The sequence below is a fragment of the Mytilus galloprovincialis genome, chromosome 9 (genome assembly GCF_965363235.1).
Source record: "Mytilus galloprovincialis chromosome 9, xbMytGall1.hap1.1, whole genome shotgun sequence".
Classification (NCBI taxonomy): Eukaryota; Metazoa; Mollusca; class Bivalvia; order Mytilida; family Mytilidae; genus Mytilus; species Mytilus galloprovincialis.
In genome coordinates, this window is record NC_134846.1 from 38,876,139 (window position 1) to 38,897,324 (window position 21,186).

General features: G+C 34.8%; 1 protein-coding gene across 1 annotated transcript in view; it reads right to left on the minus strand.

The window, feature by feature from the left end:
- Positions 1-21,186, minus strand: part of LOC143046550 (uncharacterized) — a 237,860-nt gene that overhangs the window by 51,132 nt on the left and 165,542 nt on the right. Inside the window, exons 53-55 of the mRNA XM_076219708.1 lie at positions 10,287-10,380; positions 9,627-9,788; positions 6,025-6,186 (exon numbers count right to left, since the gene is read on the minus strand). Of these exons, the coding sequence (XP_076075823.1) occupies positions 6,025-6,186; positions 9,627-9,788; positions 10,287-10,380 (418 nt within the window). The remainder of the gene's footprint in view (positions 1-6,024; positions 6,187-9,626; positions 9,789-10,286; positions 10,381-21,186) is intronic.

Here is a 21,186-nt window from a genome sequence, read left to right on the forward strand (position 1 = left end):
TATAATTTTGTTGTGAGGCGTTTTTTTTCTCTGTTGATATCATAAACACGAAATGCCTTCTCCTACGCGTCTAAAACAAAAAAAAAAAACAACAGTGTTTTAAAGTCAGGCTGCACACAGAACAACGTACAGAATGCTGTGATTTCTAATTGGAGTTATTTAGATAATTTCTATGAGGTTTAAGACAGCACAGGCGTACTTGTTGGATTCATTATAGACCGCAGAAAGTAGTTTCTCTTTCGTGTGTCCTTTCCTGGAGTAAAGAGATAACTTGCGTAACTAACGACGAACGTGTTTAATCCCGTATTCCGCTAGAGGCGTGCAATTACGTACACTTCGCCTTAAAGAGGGTTTCTCTGTTAGCTATAAAGCTAATCTCCCCTGAGGCCCTCATGAAATACAATGAAATATAACAAACAATTATAAAATATCAACCAGACACACATTCATGAATAATGAAATAAAAAATTGTTATGAAATATACAATTTTCTAACAGGTAAAAGTTACAAATTCATATATGACATGTATAGTACAATGGCATCAACAATATCATAAGTTTGAGAAGTGTGTGAAAATTATTATGCATATAAAAAACGCACAGCTTCTTAATGTTCCATCAAGTAATTTTTTTAAACTTTTTTGAATGAGCTTGTACTTGAGGTTGATTTTTTCAGGGATATTGGTAAGTTATTCCATAAAATGATCCTGAATATATAAAAGATTTCTTATAAAGCTCCGTTTTGGCTTTTGGAACTTGTAAATTTTTGCAAGAGGCATTTCTCAAACAATATTGGTTTATTTCTGGCATTTCTTTAAATTTTTCAGTGAGATATACAGGGGCTTCATTCTTAAGGCATTTATGCATCAAAACTGATTTGTGGTACGAGATTCTGTTCTCTACTGTCATCCATCCAAGCTGTTTAAACAGTGGAGCTGATGATGAAAGTGGATCAGCATCTAAAATAAGTCTTGCAGCCCTTTTCTGCAATTTTATTATTCTGACTAGCTCATTTTTAACACAACCACTCCAAAATAATACAATCTATCAGTGGGAGAATATAACCATTATAAAATAATTTTCTTAGATCAATATTTAGAAATTTCTTGATTTTAGAGAGTAAAAAAGGTCTAGATGAAATTGATGAACATAAGTAATTAATATGGCCTGTCCAGGACAGATTAGAGTCAATTCTAACACCTAAAAATTTTTCAATTGATGATTTTTGAAGAATATTATTCTCAATAGTTAGAACTGTTTCTGCCTGATTTAAGCGCAGCCTTTGTCTTGAACCTATAACCATACATTTCGTCTTATCCGAAATTTACGAACATGCTATTTTCATGACACCATTTTTCAACACATTGGAGATCATCTTGTACTAAAATTGCATATCTTCAATAGTCTTTCCTGATGTATGCATAGTTGTGTCATCAGCATACAAGTCTGTATGGCAGTTTTTGTTGTGTAATGGAAGGTCATTTATGAACAAAACAAACAAAATGGGACCAAGTATTGAGCCCTGTGAAACACCAAAATTTATAAACTTTTTATCAGAAAACTGATTATTTATATGGACTTGCTGTGTTCTTTCACTCAAATATGATTTTAAAAAATTAACAGTATCTTCATGGAAGCCAGAAGTTTTTTACATAGAATTTCATGATCAACAACATCAAAAGCTTTCTTAAAATCCAAGAGGACTGCCAAATTGATATTTCCATTATTCATTTCATGTAGCCATTTATCAATAATATTAATGAGGGCAGTTTGACATGCATGGTTGGGTCTAAAACCAGACTGGGAAGGGTGTAAAATATCAAACTTTGTCAAATATTTATACAGATGTTTAGATACATGTCTCTCAATTAATTCTGATAATGTTGGCAAAACAGATATTGGTCTGTAATTGCTAGCTACATTTTTTTCACCAGATTTGAAAATTGGAGCTACTTTGGCATTTTTTAAAACAGATGGATAAATACCAGTATCAATCATTTGATTAAAAATGTATGTTAAGGAAGATGCTATGAAAGGAGCACTTAGTTTTAAAATCTTTGGACCTATATTGTCAGAACCAGAAGATGTCTTAACATCTAGTTTAGTTATTTCAGCAAATAGTTCTGAAACTTTTACTGGAGGAATTAAATGAATTTATTATGCCTTTTTTTCAAGAATTTCATTTGTACATAGTTTGTCAAGAGTATTAAAATTTGAGTTGCTTGGTGCCCTACTATGCCTTAATTTTTCAACACATGAGGTGAAATAATTATTGAACGTATTAGCAATTTCTTTATGATCGGTTGTTTTATGGTCTCCAGTTGTAATAAGTTCATGTGGTTTTGATGGATTAGATGGATTTAGGCTGTGAATACATTTCCATAGTGTTTTAGAATCTTTTGAGTCTTTTATCATATCATTATAATATTGCTGTTTAGATGTATCAATGATATGTTTTGTTCTGTTTCTCCAGAATCTATATTCAGCCCACATTCCTAGTGAGTGATATTTATCTCTCATTTTTCTTGCATATGAGATTTCTTTATTGTACCATTCAGGCTGTCTGTCTTTTTTTACCCTCATTTTCACAATAGGGGCATGTTTATTTAAAATGTCATTAAAAATGTTGTACCACATTTCAATACAAACAGATGGGTCATTTTCAAATTCAATATGTTGAAAAGGTGCACTTTTTAAATCTTTTAAATAATTTTGCTCATTAAAAGTCTTAAAATTTCTATAAGTGATTGTTGAATGAGAATGTTTTTTATCATACAATTTCTCTTGTCTTGTCATACATATAATTTGGATAGTGATCACTAATAGAATATTTAGAAACATGAGCCTTTTTAACCATGCTTAAACTGGTGACATATATATGGTCAATCAAAGTTTTTGATTCATTTGTTACTAGTTGGTTCCTTAATTACCTGTTGAAAGTTATAAGTTTCTAGAGCAGTTAACCATCTTTGTGGTATTTTACTGGGTTGTAAACAATTTTATGTTAAAATCTCCCATAAGTATTACATCTGAATTATATTTCATTGCAATCTTAATCTCATCCTCAAACTTATCTATCCAACCAATTAGTGACTTGGGTGGCCTATAAACAAAGCACAATAAAAAAGATTTCTTATAGCTGGGTTTAACTTCAAACCACATAGTTTCAATATTACTTATTTCAAAATCATTTTTTCTAGAAAAGGAGGTGGTTTCTGCATTTCTGTTACGGTATATAGACAGCCCAGCCACCCCCACCATCGGTTAGTCTATCTTTCCTTTGTAAAATATATCCAGGTACAAATGTATATCTATTTCTCTATCAGAAGTATTTTTACCCAAAAAAGTTTCACAATAACCAATTATATCTGGGGGATTTGGAGTGGACATTAGATTGTATCTAATCTCATCAAACTTGCATTCCAGTCTATTAACATTGTGGGAACATATTTTAAGACCTTTGCATTTGTTAAATCCATATGTTACAAGATCATCATTTTCTGTATCCTTATCAACAAGATAAAAATTGTCAATAACACATAAACATGATACACATATTATATAATAAGTAAATAAAAATTAAAAAAAATCCTCAATACTAAAAGTGTCCTCTGACTTGTATTACAAAATTATTTGTTTTGTACATTATGTCTTGAGAAACTTGAGATGGCAAAGATAGGGATAGGTCTGGTACCTGCTGAGAGGTTGTATCAAATTGATTTAATGCTGATGTCATTTTATCAGAGTTATTAATTACATCCTTATACTTAGATAATTTGTAAAAAGATTTTGAATAGCTGGTTTGTAATTTCTGATAAACTAAATCCTTAATACAATAGAGACATGTGCAGGAAATATTAGTACATTCTTGACATATAAATTTAAATTTAAAGTTTAAAATTTCAAAAGAATTTTTCAAAATTTGATTGTGTAGGGCTTTGTCTTCTTTGCCATCACCCTAATTATAAAATTCACAGAATTTTTCTTTGTGACCAAAATTGTTACAAGAGTGACATAGAACCTTTCTACCATGTCTACATGATTTTGAATTATGATTTGGTTCACCATAGTGAACACAATACCTATATGATTGATCTGTATGCTTTAATATACTAACATTCATGTTGACTGATCTTAGGAACTCTGATGTCCCTTTTTTTGACAAATGAATTTCATCATGATGAAAAAAAGAATAAGAAAGATTGTAATTCTTATCATAAAATATGTTTGTATGATCAATAAATTGTATGTTAAACTGTTCACATAGGTCTCTCAGCATTTCAATCGTGTTATGCATATCAAGTCCTTTTCAGGGTAGATTTCCAGAAACTACAAATTTACAATGTGGGTGACATTTGATATTCAGTAAATATAAAAGAGCTTTGTAATTCTCTCTTATGCTTTGGAGATTGTCACCATTATCTAAGTCAATTCCACCAATATGGATAATAATTGTTCTGTATGTTGACATATCCTTCTTTTGTAGTACATCTATCAGTCTATCTATGTTGGCTCCTCTGTTGGTACATACCTCAGTGTTTTGTAGTCCACGGGGTTGAATACCCTTTAAAATGGAACTCCCAATTATTAGTGTGGTTTTGTTGTTTTCACCAGTGATACAATAGGGAATGGGAACAGTATTGTTATTTGAGTAATCTGTTGGTCCGAATTCTGTTTTACCTGATTCAGGTTTTTGAGGTTTTGGTTTTGGTTGGTAGTCTACTACATTATGTGGAGGAAGGTCAAAACGTTTTTCTTCAGATCCAATGGGTTTGTAGATCTGTGTGGAAACAGTTCTATATTCAATGTGCATCGAAGTATGCCGGGTCTTCAGTGTCTTTTCCTGTTCTTCTGTCTGAGTACTAACAGTTTGTGTTGACGAATTAACAGTTTTTGAAAGAGGGAGACTTTGATCTTGCTTGTTTGAATGGATTGTTTTGATAATTGATTCAACCATTTGTTTTAATTCGATTACTTCTTGTTGCAAATCTAGGTTGTAATGATCTAGATTTTGTAGATTACGAAAAGTACTGTTTACAGATGAGTTTCTAATTGGGGTTGAGGTTATCAAGGTGTTTGACATATCTGTTACTAATAACTTTGGGTCTGTTACTGAACTGTCAAAGCTTATCATTGATTCTACAAAAAGGTTTCCAGTAGACATCTGGTCAGCGTTATTTTCTATTAAAGAAGTTTGGAAATATAGTACCTCATTGTGTAATTGTTTTCCTAAAACACTAAATTCCTCATTGAACCAATTCCAACATGACACCTGCCAGCTAGACATGTTCACCTTTCAATCATTCCATACACCAAATATAGTAGACCTATTGCATACAGCATAAGAAAAATAGACCAAAACACAAAAACTTAACTATAACCACTGAACCATGAAAATGAGGTCAAGGTCAGATGACACCTGCCGGTTGGACATGTACACCTTACAGTCCTTCCATACACTGAATATACTAGACCTATTGCTTAAAGTATCTGAGATATGGACTTGACCACCAAAACTTAACCTTGTTCACTGATCCATGAAATGAGGTCGAGGTCAAGTGAAAACTGTCTGACGGGCATGAGGACTTGCAAGGTACGCACATACCAAATATAGTTATCATATTACTTATAATCAGAGAGAATTTAACATTACAAAAAATCTTAACTTTTTTTCAAGTAGTCACTGAACCATAAAAAGAGGTCAAGGACATTGGACATGTGACTGACGGAAACTTCGTAGCATGAGGCATCCATATACAAAGTATGAAGCATCCAGGTCCTCCACCGTCTTAAATATAAAGCTTTGAAGAAGTTAGCTAACAGCGCCGCCCCGCCCGCATGATCATTATCCCTATGTCGAGCTTTCTGCAACAAAAGTTGCAGGCTCGACAAAAAACTGTGCTCAAACGGTATGGTTTTTATTGCAAATGTAATGCACTGTCTTACTTAAAGGTGTTATCTGAAAGACTTTCGAATCAGTAGAAATATGCAGTGAACTGGCTTTATAACTATAAATTATACATACTATAGCAGCTTTCAGAAGAATTGGATCCTTTCTGACTAGTTTTCATCCCCAGAGGGCATGAATAGCAAAATTCCTGTCCACTCATATCCTGATAGTGATGTCGTTCACATTGTGCACAAATAGAATTACCAATATCATAATACTGACCAGGTTCACAGTCATCTGAAGAGAATTTTTTTTTTTAATAAAACAATGTACACTCTCATGCTAATTTAATTTGTTTTCCATAGTAGATCAGAGTATTCTTGCATATTTGTCTTTTAATGAAAATAATTCATGTATAGGGAGAGGCTGTCACATTAACAGCAAACCTGATTTTTCGGCATGTAAATAGTATTGCAAATATGGACCTCACAGTAAGATCAAATAAAAAAATTAAAAAATTTTGAAGGGTTCAGAAATTGAAAGGCCAAAATCAATCTTAATATCACTTTTCACTACTTAAAGGTCTACCTGCTGCATTTTATGCACCTGTCCCAAGTCAGGAGCCTGTTGTTCAGTAGTTGTCATTTGTTGGTGTAGTTCATAAGTGTTTCTCTTTCTTGTTTTTTATTTAGATTTATAACATTGGATTGTTATACACTAGTCATTTTGGGTTCCTTTATAGCTTGTTGTTAGATGTGAGCCAAGGCTCTGTGCTAAAGACATCTTTTTTTTACCAAAAATTGTTAACTTTTTATACATTGTGATTTGGAGAGTTGTATCATTGGTACTTATACCACAACTTTTTTTATTTATATCTTCAACTGAACAAATAACTAGAGGCTCTTAAGAGCCTGTGTCGCTCACCTTGGTCTATGTGCATATTAAACAAAAGACACAGATGGATTCATGACAAAATTGTGTTTTGGTGATGGTGATGTGTGTGAAGATCTTACTTTACTGAACATTCTTGCTTCTTACATTTATCTCAGTTTATAATGAACTTGGCCCATTAGTAACAGAGGAAAATATTTTGTTAAAATTTACAAAAATTTACAAAATTATTAAAAATTGACTATAAAGGACAATAACTCCTTAAGGGGTCCATGTTGACTTATTTGTGGATCATACTTTGGTTAACATTATTGCTGTTTACAGGTTATCTCTATCTATAATAATATTCAAGATAATAACCAAAAACAGCAAAATTTCCTAAAAATTACCAATTCAGGGGCAGCAACCCAACAACCTGTTGTCAGATTAATCTGAAAATTTCAGGGCAGATAGATCTTGACTTGCAAAACAATTTAACCCCCATGTCTCAATTGCTCTTAATGCTTTGGTTTCAGAGTTGTAAGCCAAAATGTACATTTTACCCCCATGTTTCATTTTTAGCCATGGCGGCCATATTGGTTGGTTGGCAGGGTCACCGCACCCATTTTTTTAAACTAGATACCTCAATGATGATTATGGCCAAGTATGGTTTAATTTGGACCCGTAGTTTCAGAGGAGAAGATTTTTGTAAAAGATTACAAAAAATTACGAAAAATTGGTAAAAAAAATTTGTAAGGGTTCCGCGGAACCCAGTGTCTCGCCTATTTTTGCTGTTAATCGCAGGCTCAACAACAATGAGGAAAAAAATCAATAAAAATATTCCTCTTGTTACTATTTTATGATTGTGAGAAAATCTAAGTCCATTTAAAAGTAAATTACAGAAAAAAACAGAGTCATCCTTTTTACAAACTTTACTTCTGGATACAATCTTATGATCATAAATAAACTTCTGTTCAAGTTTGGTACAAACCCAGGAAAGTTTAAGAAAGTTATTAAAATTTTAAAAACTTTAACCACAGAGTGAATGTAATGGTTCCCCTCAGAAAAACTAAGTCCATTTAAAAGTAAAATATGGAAAAAATGGATTTATTTATTTTCAAACTTTACTTCTGGATACTATCTTATGATCATAAATAAGCTTCTTTCCAAGTTTGGTACAAACCCAGGATAGTTTAAGAGTGTTATTAAAATTCTAAAAACTTTAACCACAGAGTGAATATTTTGTTTCCCTGCAGAAAAAACTAAGTCCATTTATAGTAAAATACTGAAAAAATGGAATTTTATTTTTACAAAATTTACTTCTGGATATTATCTTATGATCATAAACAAGCTTCTGTCCAAGTTTGGTACAAACCCAGGATAGTTTGAGGAAGTTATTAAAATTCTAAAAATTTTAACCACAGAGTGAATATTTTGTTTCCCCGCAGAAAAAACTAAGTCCCTTTATAGTAAAATACGGAAAAAATGGAATTTTATTTTAACAAAATATACTTCTGGAAACTATCTTAGGATCATAAACAAGCTTCTGTCCAAGTTTGGTACAAACCCAGGAAAGTTGGAGAAAGTTATTAAAATTCTAAAAACTTTAACCACAGAGTGAATGTTTTGTTTCCCCACAGAAAAAAACTAATTCCATTTATAGTAAAATACGGAAAAAATGGAATTTTATTTTTACAAAATTTACTTCTGGATACTATCTTATGATCGTAAACAAGCTACTGTCAAAGTTTGGTAGAAATCCAGTATAGTTTAAGAAAGTTATTAAAATTTCAAAAACTTTAACCACAGAGTGAATATTTGTTGACGCCGCCGACGACGCCGACGCCGAAGGAATGTAGGATCGCTTAGTCTCGCTTTTTCGACTAAAGTCGAAGGCTCGACAATGACTATAAACGGCAATAACTCCTTAAGGGGTCAACTGACCATTTTAGTTATTTGTAGATCTTTCTTTGCTGAACATTATTGCTGTTTACAGTTTATCTCTATCTATAATAATATTCAAGATAATAGCCAAAAAAACTGACCATTTTAGTCATATTAACTTATTTGTAGATCTTACTTTGCTGAACATTATTGCTGTTTACAGTTTATCTCTATCTATAATAATATTCAAGATAATAGCCAAAAAAAACGGTATAATTTCCTTAAAATTGCCAATTCAGGGGCAGTAACTCAACAACGAGTCGTCCAATTCGTCTGAAAATTTCAGGGCAGATAGATCTTGACCTGATAAACAATTTTACACTATGTCAGATTTGCTCTAAATGCTTTGGTTTCAGAGTTATAAGCCAAAATCTACATTTTTCCCTATGTTCTATTTTTAGCCATGGCGGCCATCTTGGTTGGTTGGCCGGGTCAAGCCACACATTTTTAAAACTAAATACCCCAATGATGATTGTGGCCAAGTTTGGTTTAATTTGGCCCAGTAGTTTCCGAGGAGAAGATTTTTGTAAAAATTAAAGACGCCGGACGACGACGCCAGACGCAAAGTGATTAGAAAAGCCCACTTGGCCCTTCGGGTCAGGTGAGCTAATAAAAACTTAATAGTGAAAATCAAACTTGACCTTCATTTAAATTTAGTCACAGGAGACAACATACTTTTTTTTTAAAACATCTAAATTTGAAAAGATTTTGGCAAAAAATTTTTAAATTATTGCACAGACACTGTTTGGCAACCAATTATAAAACAATATTTTCCTTAAAAAATCTGGTTTAAAAGCATATTCAAACCTGAATAATTACTACATACATGTATATACTGAACAGGAGAAAAAACATAACAATTTTTGTTAAGTTTCTTAAAATCCAACACATTACCAATGATAAATATAATGATAGAAACTTACCTATACAATCAGCAGATGAATCTGATCCATAGGTGAGTGTAGTTTTAGTAGGTTGACATGATGTACAAACTGGTTGTCCTACATCAGGTTGGTATGATCCAATCGGACAAAACTCACACGACATTGTTGTGTCATTTCTATATGTTCCTTTTCCACACATAACTATAAAAAAAGAACATGATTCACACAAAAAGTAACATTTATCAGAATATACAAACTGCTCTTAAAGTAGACCAGCAAAACCAAGATGAAATGAAAAATTTAATTTAAAAAGCAATATTTGTATTTATATCAATTAAAAATATTTATTTCAGAAATACAAATGAATATTGGCCTATTGGGTTATGAAGGATGTACTTGGGTTAAATTAAAAAAAATCTAGAATTTAAATAGACAATTAAGTCAGAAGTGTTTATTATATATTGTTCGTGGGTTGTAGTTCTTAGCATTGAGTACGAGTCTCATCAAACTTGAATAAAGAAAACTTTAAGAAAATGAAAATTCGACCGACAGAAAGACGGAAGGTCAAGGGTGACACTTAATGCCTTTATATACATTGCCTAAGACCAGGGCATAAAGAATTGCTAAAAATGTCTATACACATGATTGTTATGTAACAGATAATTTTAGGTAAATTAATACTAAAATGTTAAAACTTACCACAAGTATCACCAACAACAGTGTAGCCAGAAGGACAAGAAGGATTTTCATCTACAGTAACTGAATCCTCTTCCAGCTTTGCACCTGCTACATTCTAAATAAAATGTAACATATATGTTTGATTAAGAGCCTCACGTGCAACATGCACATGCAAATCATAAGATATCATAACAAGTGAAACTGCGAGCTACTGCTCACTGATGATACCCCCTCCGCAAATGGATAATATTAATAGTGTAAAAATATGCAAGTGTTCGGTAAACAGGAAGCTGTCGAGTGATGAATCTGAAAACGCATCACACAGTATAGCTGACTTATATAAATCCTGAAACCAAATTTCAGAAATCCTTGTATTGTAGTTCCTGAGAAAAATGTGACGAAAATTTTCAACTTGGCTATCATGTGTAAAATCATACAAGTGTTCGGTCAACAGGAAGTTGTCGAGTGATCAATCTGAAAACGCATCACACGGTATAGCTGACTTAGATAAACCCTGAAACCAAATTTCAGAAATCCTTGTATTGTAGTTCCTGAGAAAAATGCGACAAAAAATATTCATGGGACGGACGGACTGACTGACTGACGGACTGATGGAAGGACAGACAGAGGTAAAACAGTATACCCCCCCTTTTTTAAAGCGGGGGTATAATTAACCACATAGGATAAATGTAACTATAAGTCAACATATGGCTTTCAATAACCACCATAACAGTTTCAGTTTTTGAGATATAAGCCAAAAACTGCATTTAACCCCTATGTTCTATTTTTAGACATGGGGGCATAAATTTTGACAAAACAGAAAACCAAAGCACAAACTTTATTCAGATACCCTAAGCATCATTCAAGCTGCATCATTTTACCCAGTGTCAAAAATTTGCTCTAAATGCTTTACTTTCACCCTATGTTCTACTTTTAGCCATGTCAGCCATCTTGGTTGGTTGGCCGGGTCATTGGATACATTGTTGAAACTAGATACCACAATGACGATTGTGGCCAAGTTTGGTTAAATTCATCCCAGTAGTTTCAGAGGAGAATATTTTTCTAAAAGTTAATGTAAGACAACGACGACAGACGCTAGGTTGACGAGAGAAGCTCACTTGGCCATGTAGGCCAGGTGTGCTAAAAAATAACTAATTTGTGATGGAAAGTTTAAAGAAAAAAAGAAAAAATTGTACTCTTGATTCAAAAGCAACTCTTACTACAATCAAAACAATGCTTACATAGAGTTTGTTTTCAGACATAAAAGACTCCGCCAAACAGTGTTAAATATGGAAAACAGCAGTAAGAAATATTTGTTTTTCCTGAACAGAATTTGAACTCAAATCTTCTGTGACAATTTCCTAGCTGATACACAAGATAGAACATCTAAAAGCCATTAGACACAGCAAAGGAAGTGCTATCATTATTTCAAGTTCATTCAGAAAGAAAATACCAGAAAGCAGTAAAATTATATATACCCAGTATATCTTTTAAAAAACAAAATAGTTCCTATGCATAGATGTAACTTAAACTAGAGGCTCTTAAGAGCCTGTGTCGCTCACCTTGGTTTATGTGTATATTAAACAAAGGAAACAGATGGATTCATCACAAAATTGTGTTTTGGTGATGGTGATGTGTTTGTAGATCATACTTTACTGATCATTTTTGTTACTTACAATTTTCTCTATCTGTAATGAACTTGGCCCTTTAGTTACAGAGGAAAAAACTTTGTAAAAACTTACCAAAATTTACCAAATTAATGAAAAATGTAAAAAAATGACTATAAAGGGCAATAACTCCTTAAGGGGTCAACTGACCATTTTGGTCATGTTGACTTATTTGTAGATCTTAATTTGCTGAACATTATTGCTGTTTACAATTTATCTCTATCTATAATAGTATTCAAGATAATAACCAAAAACGGCTAAATTTCTTTTAAAATTACCAATTGGGGGGCAGCAACCCAACAACCAGTTGTCCAATTCATCTGAAAATTTCAGGGCAGATAGATATTTACTAGATAAACAAGTTCAACCCTGTAAGATTTGCTTTAAATGCTTTGGTTTCAGAGTTACAAGCCAAAATCTACATTTTACCCCTTATGTTCTATTTTTAGCCATGGTGGCCATCTTTGTTGGTTGGCCGTGTCACTGCATACAGTTTTTAAACTAGATACCCTAATTATGATTTTGGCTAAGTTTCGTTAAATTTGGTCCAGTAGTTTCAGAAAGGAAGATTTTTGTAAAAGATAACAAAAATTTATAAAAAATTGGTAAAAAATGACTGTTAAGGGCAATAACTCCTTAAGGGGTCAACTGATCATTTTTATCATGTTGACTTATTTGTAGATCTTTTCAAGATAATAACCGAAAACGGACAAAATTTCCTTAAAATTACCAATTTAGGGGCAGCAACCCAACAACCCATTGTCTAATTCATCTGAAAATTTCAGGGCAGCTAGATCTTGACCTAATAAACAATTTAACCCCGACAGATTTGCTCTAAATGCTTTGGTTTCAGAGTTATAAGCTATAATGGCCTGACCATTAAGTATAACCGACGATTGGCTCAAGCAGAAAAGACTATCAGGTGCTGATACTTTAATCAAGAGTCTAACAAATGGTAAAAAGCTGAAAAACAAATAAAATACAATTTTACAATGTGTTCAATTAATGTTATTAAAACGAAATGTCAAATGTAATAGATAGCACAGTCCGTTGAATCCGAGAAAATATTGTACTTTCAAGAGCAGTTAAATTTCCAGTGTTTCACGGAGAGAATGTTCAAATATGTATAGAGTAATTTGAAGGCTTCAAAAACAATGTTGTAAAGTTAACTCACTCTGTGGTTAGCCACGAATTGTGTCCTAGATGACGTTTGTCCTTTGAAAAGTTCTCCAGAACTGGTATGACCTTGCAATGTTCGGTTTGAGATCCGTGTGAGCAGGGGAATGGTAGCGATGATACGATGTTTTAATGTTCTTATAAGGTTAAAGATGAATAATCCTCCTAGACTGGAACACATAAATAGATTAAGAATATAATCAAACGAACTATATAAATTACGGAACGGTGTAACAGAATACTCCCCGTCTGATGTCTATCTGACATCACTATTCCATAAATTTTTCGAATATGAATACAAGATTTACACAAATGAATTAATCCCAATATAAATTGAATATATACAGGTGAAATGTCCACTATTGGTCGTGTGAGAAATATCACGTCTCAACTTACAACATTTCACTATAAAGTTTCCAGAATAGATTAATTCCATGAAAAACTGGGTTCGGCACAGTTTCTTGTCCTATGAAGAAGGATCTCTCTAATGAGATCGCTGTGATTTGTAGAATGTTCCATAGCTGTTGTTGAGATAGTAGGAACTGTTTTCTCCAACGTTGTGAGACGGCGACGACGGTTAAAGGTGGTCCTCCGATGGGTATGACGAGAGTTAATATTTGATCCTCTTCCGGTTTGGCGAAAAGCTCCATCTTCTTTAGTATCAGGCGAAATTAAGCGTTTCGTCTTAATGTTCAATCCTGCTGATCTTGCAGTTTTATCTGTGAAGTGGGGTCCTCTATGTTTGATTTTGTTGTAGTAATGTCCAAGAAAAGGTGTTACTTTGTGGTGATGTCCAGATAAGACTACTGGTTCCTTTTCACTTATATTCAAGTCAGATTTGGCAATAGGTCCTTCTTTCGGATTAGGTTTGTGAATGCTATTGATTTCCTCTCCATGAACTTTAGGTTCTGTTGATTTCGGATTGAAACTTTCTTTATCTATAGATTTTTCTATAGAAGTCAGATTTTTCTTTTAGTGACGCGAGTGATGTCCCTTTAGATGAATTTGTGCGTTTACCAGGCTTGGTACTAGCTCCTGTACATTCAAGGGATTGTATTGAATGCGATTTAGCGACCTTGGCATTCGAAGGAAAGTTTTTGTTGTTAGACTGAACAACAATTGGATTATTGTCCTTAACGGCTATTTCCGGTCTTGAGGCAAGACGTTGTTTTGATTCCGTGATTGAAACGTAAGTTATCTTTGTGTTGACTTCAATAGGAACAGTTTGCTTGTCAATGTATGTATTTCCAATTATGACCCAACCAAGTCTCAACTTTTGGGCAAATGGAGTTCGGGATGGTCCTAGGCGTTGTTCAAGGACGTGGTGTGCCTCTATAAGGTCCCTTCCAATTAGGAGTAGAATTTGACAACGTTCCTCTAGTGGTGTAATACTTCCTCTGAGTTCTGTCAGATGAGGATGATGCATTACAACTTCAGGAGTAGGAATTTCGTCTCGATTATTGGGAATATTATTACATTCAATTAATGTAGGCAGATCAAATTGTACGTCACTATCTACAGATTTTATGACGAAATCTTTTCCTCTTTTCCCGGAAGTAGCTACTCTGCCGGAGCATGTCGTAAGAGAGTAGTTTTCAGGTTTCTCCCGAACGTTGAACAGACTGAAGAATTCAGGCGAGGCAAGAGACCGGTTGCTTTGGTCGTCAATAATGGCGTACATCCTGATAATTTTGTCTGTCTTGTTTTTGTGGTACACGTCCACAGGTAATATCTTGGCATAAGATTTCTCGCTCTTTTGATCTTTGTAGATCTCTGTGCAGATCGAACTTACAGAGGTTAACTTTGTTTCAGCTGACTCTGTCTGCTCCCCGCCGTAGACTTGTGTTAGCTCCCCGCCGTAGGCTTGTCTGGGTGAGCTAAACTGGGAACTTTCAGATTGTTGTGGTCTAATGATGTGAAGTGCTGTGGTGTGTCGTTCACTTCCACACTCGTTACAACTGATACTTGCGTTGCAGTCCCGACTTCTGTGTGTGGTTGACTCACAACACTTGTAGCACACATTGTTTTGTCTTAACAGTTCCTTGCGTTCCTCGATTGGTTTGGCTCGGAATGCTCGGCATTCATTCAAGGTATACTTTGTCTTCTGTAGGATACACAGATTTTGTTGTTGACTGCTGTCTTCAGTTTGCTGTTCAACAGCTGTCTTATGGACGTTGACTTTAGAGTACGTCTGAGGTGTGAACCTTGGCGTAGCGTCTTTTGTATTTGGTGTTACATTTGACCCAAAGATGAACCCAGGATCGTTCTTAATTTTGCTAATTTCCCTGATGAAGGCAGAGAATTCTGTGAAAGGTGGAAAGGCAACTTCATATTTTGACTTGTATCTTGAAGCTCTTGTAATCCACTTTTCTTGGAGTCCGTATGGCAGTTTTTCAACAATTGGATTTATCCCGGACGAAGAGTCAAAGTATGCTAGCAAACATCCCAGCTTGGGATTTTCCTTGCGATATTCTATTTCTGATAGAATGTAAGACAGTTCGTAGAGACATGCGTTGTCCTTATTCGTCAATGTAGGGAATTTGGCAAGTTTACTCATGAGAGAGGCTTCCAACATTTCTTGAGCATCATACCGCTCGTCAAGCCTCTTCCATAATCTCTGTATACCTATGGAAGGATTATTGGCGTTCGACGCTCTTATGCTAATGGCGTGTTTAGCAGACTCTGGACCGAGCCACTTGATCAGTAAATCGATCTGTTCTGAGTCAGAGACTTGTAACTCATCAGTCACGTTCTTGAAGCTTGCTTTCCAAGTATGAAAGGATTCTGCCCGATCATTAAAGCTTGTTAATCAGGAGAAAAGTAGGTCCTTGCGTAAGAGGAATCTAGTTATCTCTGATGTAAGGTTGATTTGTTGCTGGTGTGCAACAGGGATCTCTTCTATTACGTCTTGTTTTTTGTGTGAAACAGGGATCTCTTCTATAACGTCTTGTTTTGTGCGTAAGACAGGGATCACTTCTTTAACACCCTGTCTTTGGTGTTCAGTAGGGTTCTCATCTGAAAGACCTAGTTTTTGTATGCCGGTTACTAATCCCAGATCTGGGATAAAGGTAACTTCCGGTGACTTATTATCGGAAGGCAAGACGGCAGATGTCTGTGACAGCAAGTTCGAAGCCACGGATGGCACGAACGCTGGTGCTTCGTGACTCAGCTCGATCTTAACAGGAATTTGTTTTTTCTTTTGAGGTCCTGTTACTTCCTTGTTGATACAGGAAGTTTATTGACGAAATCTTGCACATGCTGGAGCGGGTCTTCCTTTTCGTCAGGGAATTCGCTATACGCTTGGCTATCATCGTATTCCAGGATACGAAAATCGTCTTCTACGGCTGCAGCTTCTCTCTGTGCTTCAAGAAGGTTAAATTTGGCTTTAAGCTCGGCCTTTTCCCGGCTTACTCGTGCGGCTTCTTGTTGCATTTGAGCCTTCCTGCGCATAGCCTCTTGTTCTAATTGCGTTTTTCTGTGAGCAGCCTCCTGTTCCAGCTGAACTGTTCTCTGTGCGGCCTCAAGTTTACGTTGAGCGACTTCTTGCTCCATTTCAGCCTTTTTGCGTGCTGCTTCCTGTTCCATTTCATTTTGTCTGAACAGGGCTTGTTCTTCTAACATTGCTTCCTGTTGTAGGATAAGGGCATGTTTTTCGACAAATGCTATCTTAGACTTTGCAGCCTCTGCCTTGGCTCGCTTTCTCCGTGCCAGGCTTGACATGTCTGACACGTTAGAGCTACCGCTGTGCGAGGTTTTCTTACCCCTTGAGGTCTTTGTTTTAGTGGATTTGGCCTTTGTTAGAGCGAGGCGATGCTCGTGTAGTTTTTCCATAACTAGCTCCACTTTGGACAGACGTAAATCCAAAGAGAGTTTACATGCATCAAATTCTTTTTGACTCTCCAATGTTCGGGTCCTTTTTAGAAAGTCTAGGTATTCATCTGTGAGCCTACGATAATTATTACAGGCTTTAACAAGTTTGTCCTGGACTGTTAGGAGTTGCTGGAGATCGTTAGAAGGCGTTGTTACTTCCAATAACTGGGATTCAATGTCTGCCCAGAGAGCCTCTAGTTCCTGACAGAACTTGTCACCTTTTTCAGTGAAAGCTCCTTGTCCTTTTTCCGTGAGGTCACGTACTCGCTTAGCCTCGGGAGTTTCATCTGACTGTGATGTATTAGACGGATTTTCTAATAGTTCAGGGACATCTCCTTCTTGGGGCTGAATCTCTTCTTGTTGTTCCACATGACTGGGATCCATGTTGACTCAACGTTGTTAGGTTGCTGTCCAGTATACACAAGATATGTAGTCAACTGTCAGTGTGAAGGTATGTACGTTGCTACGTTGTCGTTCCTAGTCTGGATATGTAAAGACAGGTTGTCGTCAATTTACTGTACGTCAAGGGATGACAAGTACATGCAGGGCTCAACAGGTAGGTTGTTATGAAGCTGTATAACTAACGTGGAGTGGCGTTATCTGTGAGACACAACAGGCAAGTTGTAGACTTTTTACTATAATGGCCTGACCATTAAGTATAACCGACGATTGGCTCAAGCAGAAAAGACTATCAGGTGCTGATACTTTAATCAAGAGTCTAACAAATGGTAAAAAGCTGAAAAACAAATAAAATACAATTTTACAATGTGTTCAATTAATGTTATTAAAACGAAATGTCAAATGTAATAGATAGCACAGTCGTTGAATCCGAGAAAATATTGTACTTTCAAGAGCAGTTAAATTTCCAGTGTTTCACGGAGAGAATGTTCAAATATGTATAGAGTAATTTGAAGGCTTCAAAAACAATGTTGTAAAGTTAACTCACTCTGTGGTTAGCCACGAATTGTGTCCTAGATGACGTTTGTCCTTTGAAAAGTTCTCCAGAACTGGTATGACCTTGCAATGTTCGGTTTGAGATCCGTGTGAGCAGGGGAAATGTAGCGATGATACGATGTTTTAGTGTTCTTATAAGGTTAAAGATGAATAATCCTCCTAGACTGGAACACATAAATAGATTAAGAATATAATCAAACGAACTATATAAATTACGGAACGGTGTAACAGAATATAAGCCAAAATCTACATTTTACCCCTTATGTTCTATTTTAGCCATGGCGGCCATCTTTGTTGGTTGGCTGGGTCACCGAACACAATTTTTAAACTAGATACCCTAATTATGATTTTGGCTAAGTTTCATTAAATTTGGTCCAGTAGTTTCAGAGGAGAAGATTTTTGTAAAAAATAACAAAAATTTATGAAAAATTGGTAAAAAATGACTGTTAAGGGCAATAACTCCTTAAGGGGTCAACTGATCATTTTGATCAAGTTGACTTATTTGTAGATCTTACTTTGCTGAACATAATTGCTGCTTACAGTTTATCCAGGGGTTTCATTATCTTTCATGTTGACTGGTACTTTCCACGTTTCTAGGAGGTACTTTTCAATTTATTCCATGAATATCTTATATAAAAATTCCTACATTTAGGCGGTACTTGTCAATAGCATAGGAGGGTAAAAGTACCGGGTACCGCCTCCTAATGAATGGCCTGTTTATCTCTATCTATAATAATTTTTTAGATAATAACCGAAAACAAACAAATTTCCTTACAAGAGGCTGTCACAACGACAGCAAACCGGATTTATTAACATTTATTTGTGTCCTGGAAATATCACAAGAACCATTACTAATGAATGGTGAAAGTGAAAATCGTCAATATCAAATTTGACCTCCATTTTGTCATCATTATCAACATATTAAAATTTGAAAAGCTTAAATTGAATGGTTCATGAGTAAATGCAACAACGTGAATGGAAACGCCATTTTACGATCTTTCAAGAACCATAACTCCTGAACGGTAAAAGTCAAAATCGTCATTATTGAACTTGACCTCTAGTTTGTCATCAGTAACAACATATTAAAATTTCAAAAGCTTTGGTTGAATGGTTCATGAGAAAATGCACGGACACGACGGGAAACACCATTTTTCAATCTTTCAAGAACCATAACTCCTGAACGGTAAAAGACAAAATCGTCATTATTGAACTTGACCTCCATTTTGTCATCAGTAACAGCATATTAAAATTTCGGAAGCTTTGGTAGAACAGTTCATGCATAAATGCACGGACACGACTGGAAACTCCATTTTTCAATCTTTCAAGAACCATAACTCCTGAACGGTAAAAGTCAAATTCGTCATTATTGAACTTGACCTCCATTCTGTCATTAGTAACAACATATTAAAATTTGGGAAGCTTTGGTAGAACAGTTCATGTATAAATGCACGGACACGACTGGAAACTCCATTTTTCAATCTTTCAAGAACCATAACTCCTGAACGGTAAAAGTCAAAATCGCCATTATTGAACTTGACCTTCGTATAGTTGTCAGTAATAACATATTAAAATTTTAAAAGCTTTGGTTGAACGGTTCATGAGTTAATGCACGGACAACATTTTATTGCCGCCCGCCTGACCGCCCGGCCGCCCGCCATACATCCCCAAATCAATAACCGACATTTTTGTCACAAAAATCCGGTTAAAAATTACCAATTCAGGGGCAGCAACCCAACAACCCATTGTCTGATTCATCTGAAAAATTCAGGGCAGATAGATTTTGACCTAATAAACAATTTTACCCCATCTCAGATTTGCTGTAAATGCTTTGGGTTCAGAGTTATAAGCCAAAATATACATTTTACCCCCTATGTTCTATTTTTAGAACATGGCCGCCATCTTGATTATTTTGGCGGGTCACCGGACACAATTTTTTAACTAGATACCCCAATGATGATTTTGGCCAAGTTAGGTTAAATTTGTCCCAGTAGTTTCAGAGGAGAAGATTTTTGTAAAAGTTTACGGACGTTGGAAGCAAAGTGATGAGAAAAGCTCACTTGGCCCTTTGGGCCAGGTGAGCTAAAAATGTAAGAATTATTCTTGTAATTTTGGTATCAAATGAAAGTTGAATGACTGGTAATGATTATTGCAGTCACTTTTTGACTGATTATTTAAATAATCAAAGTGCTGGATAGCACCTCTGGAAAGTTTGCAACTGTAGCTGTGTATTATTCCAAAAAGGTTATAGACGTGTATTATTTCAAAAATGTATTTCATCACAGCTTGGATGTTTTAAACTAAACCATTGTCTCGTCAGTAATTATCAAAAATCACTTTTTTCATGTTTGTCATAAAAAGTCTTGATATTTTTATTGCAACCTAAAACTGTAGATCTTAAATATTGAAATATACAGAAATCTCTGTTAATTTCTTTTTAAGTACCCATGCCATGTCAACATCAAGGGCCTGTGAACTAGTATTTTTCTATTGGTTTAGATCCTTCATATTTGTTTTTAGTAAATTAACACGTAAGTTTTTTTGTTTGAATTGCTTCACATGTTTCCTATCAGGGCCTTTTATAGCTTTCTACATGTAAAATGTATATATATATATGGTACAAATATTTCTCATTATTGACGACCATATGGTGGCCTATAGTTATTAATTCATTTTCCTCCTTTCAACTCTTTTGGATAGCATTGGTTCTTTCCAAATAATACCGTATCCTTTTTTTTTATATATATATATATATAAGACAGTTACAGTAATTTAAATCAATACAACTGTAATGAAAGTGAATTCATATTAAAGGCTTTTATCAAAAATAAGGAACATTCTATTGGACACAAATGATGTCCCCGCTAGCATTAATGTCATAAAGGGTCACAACTCAAGAACTGTAAATGTTACGCTACCAAAATGTGTACTTGATCTGAGTTATGATCAAGATGGTAATAAGCATTTTGTATACATTCTAATTACAGTTTTGCGCAATAGATTTGTAAGATCTTGACATTTGTTTTGTGTCAGAAACCTATATATTATGACAAAAATTTGATCGCAATCCAAATTCAGAGCTATATCAAGCTTGAATGTTGTGTCCATACTTGCCCCAACTGTTCAGGGTTTCGACCTCTGTGGTCGTATAAAGATGTGCCCAGCGGAGTATCTGGTTCCATTTGTAACGAGGCAAAACCCTAGAGCAGTAAAAATTACTCCACCAAAATTCAAACTTGATCTTTGTCTTATTGTTA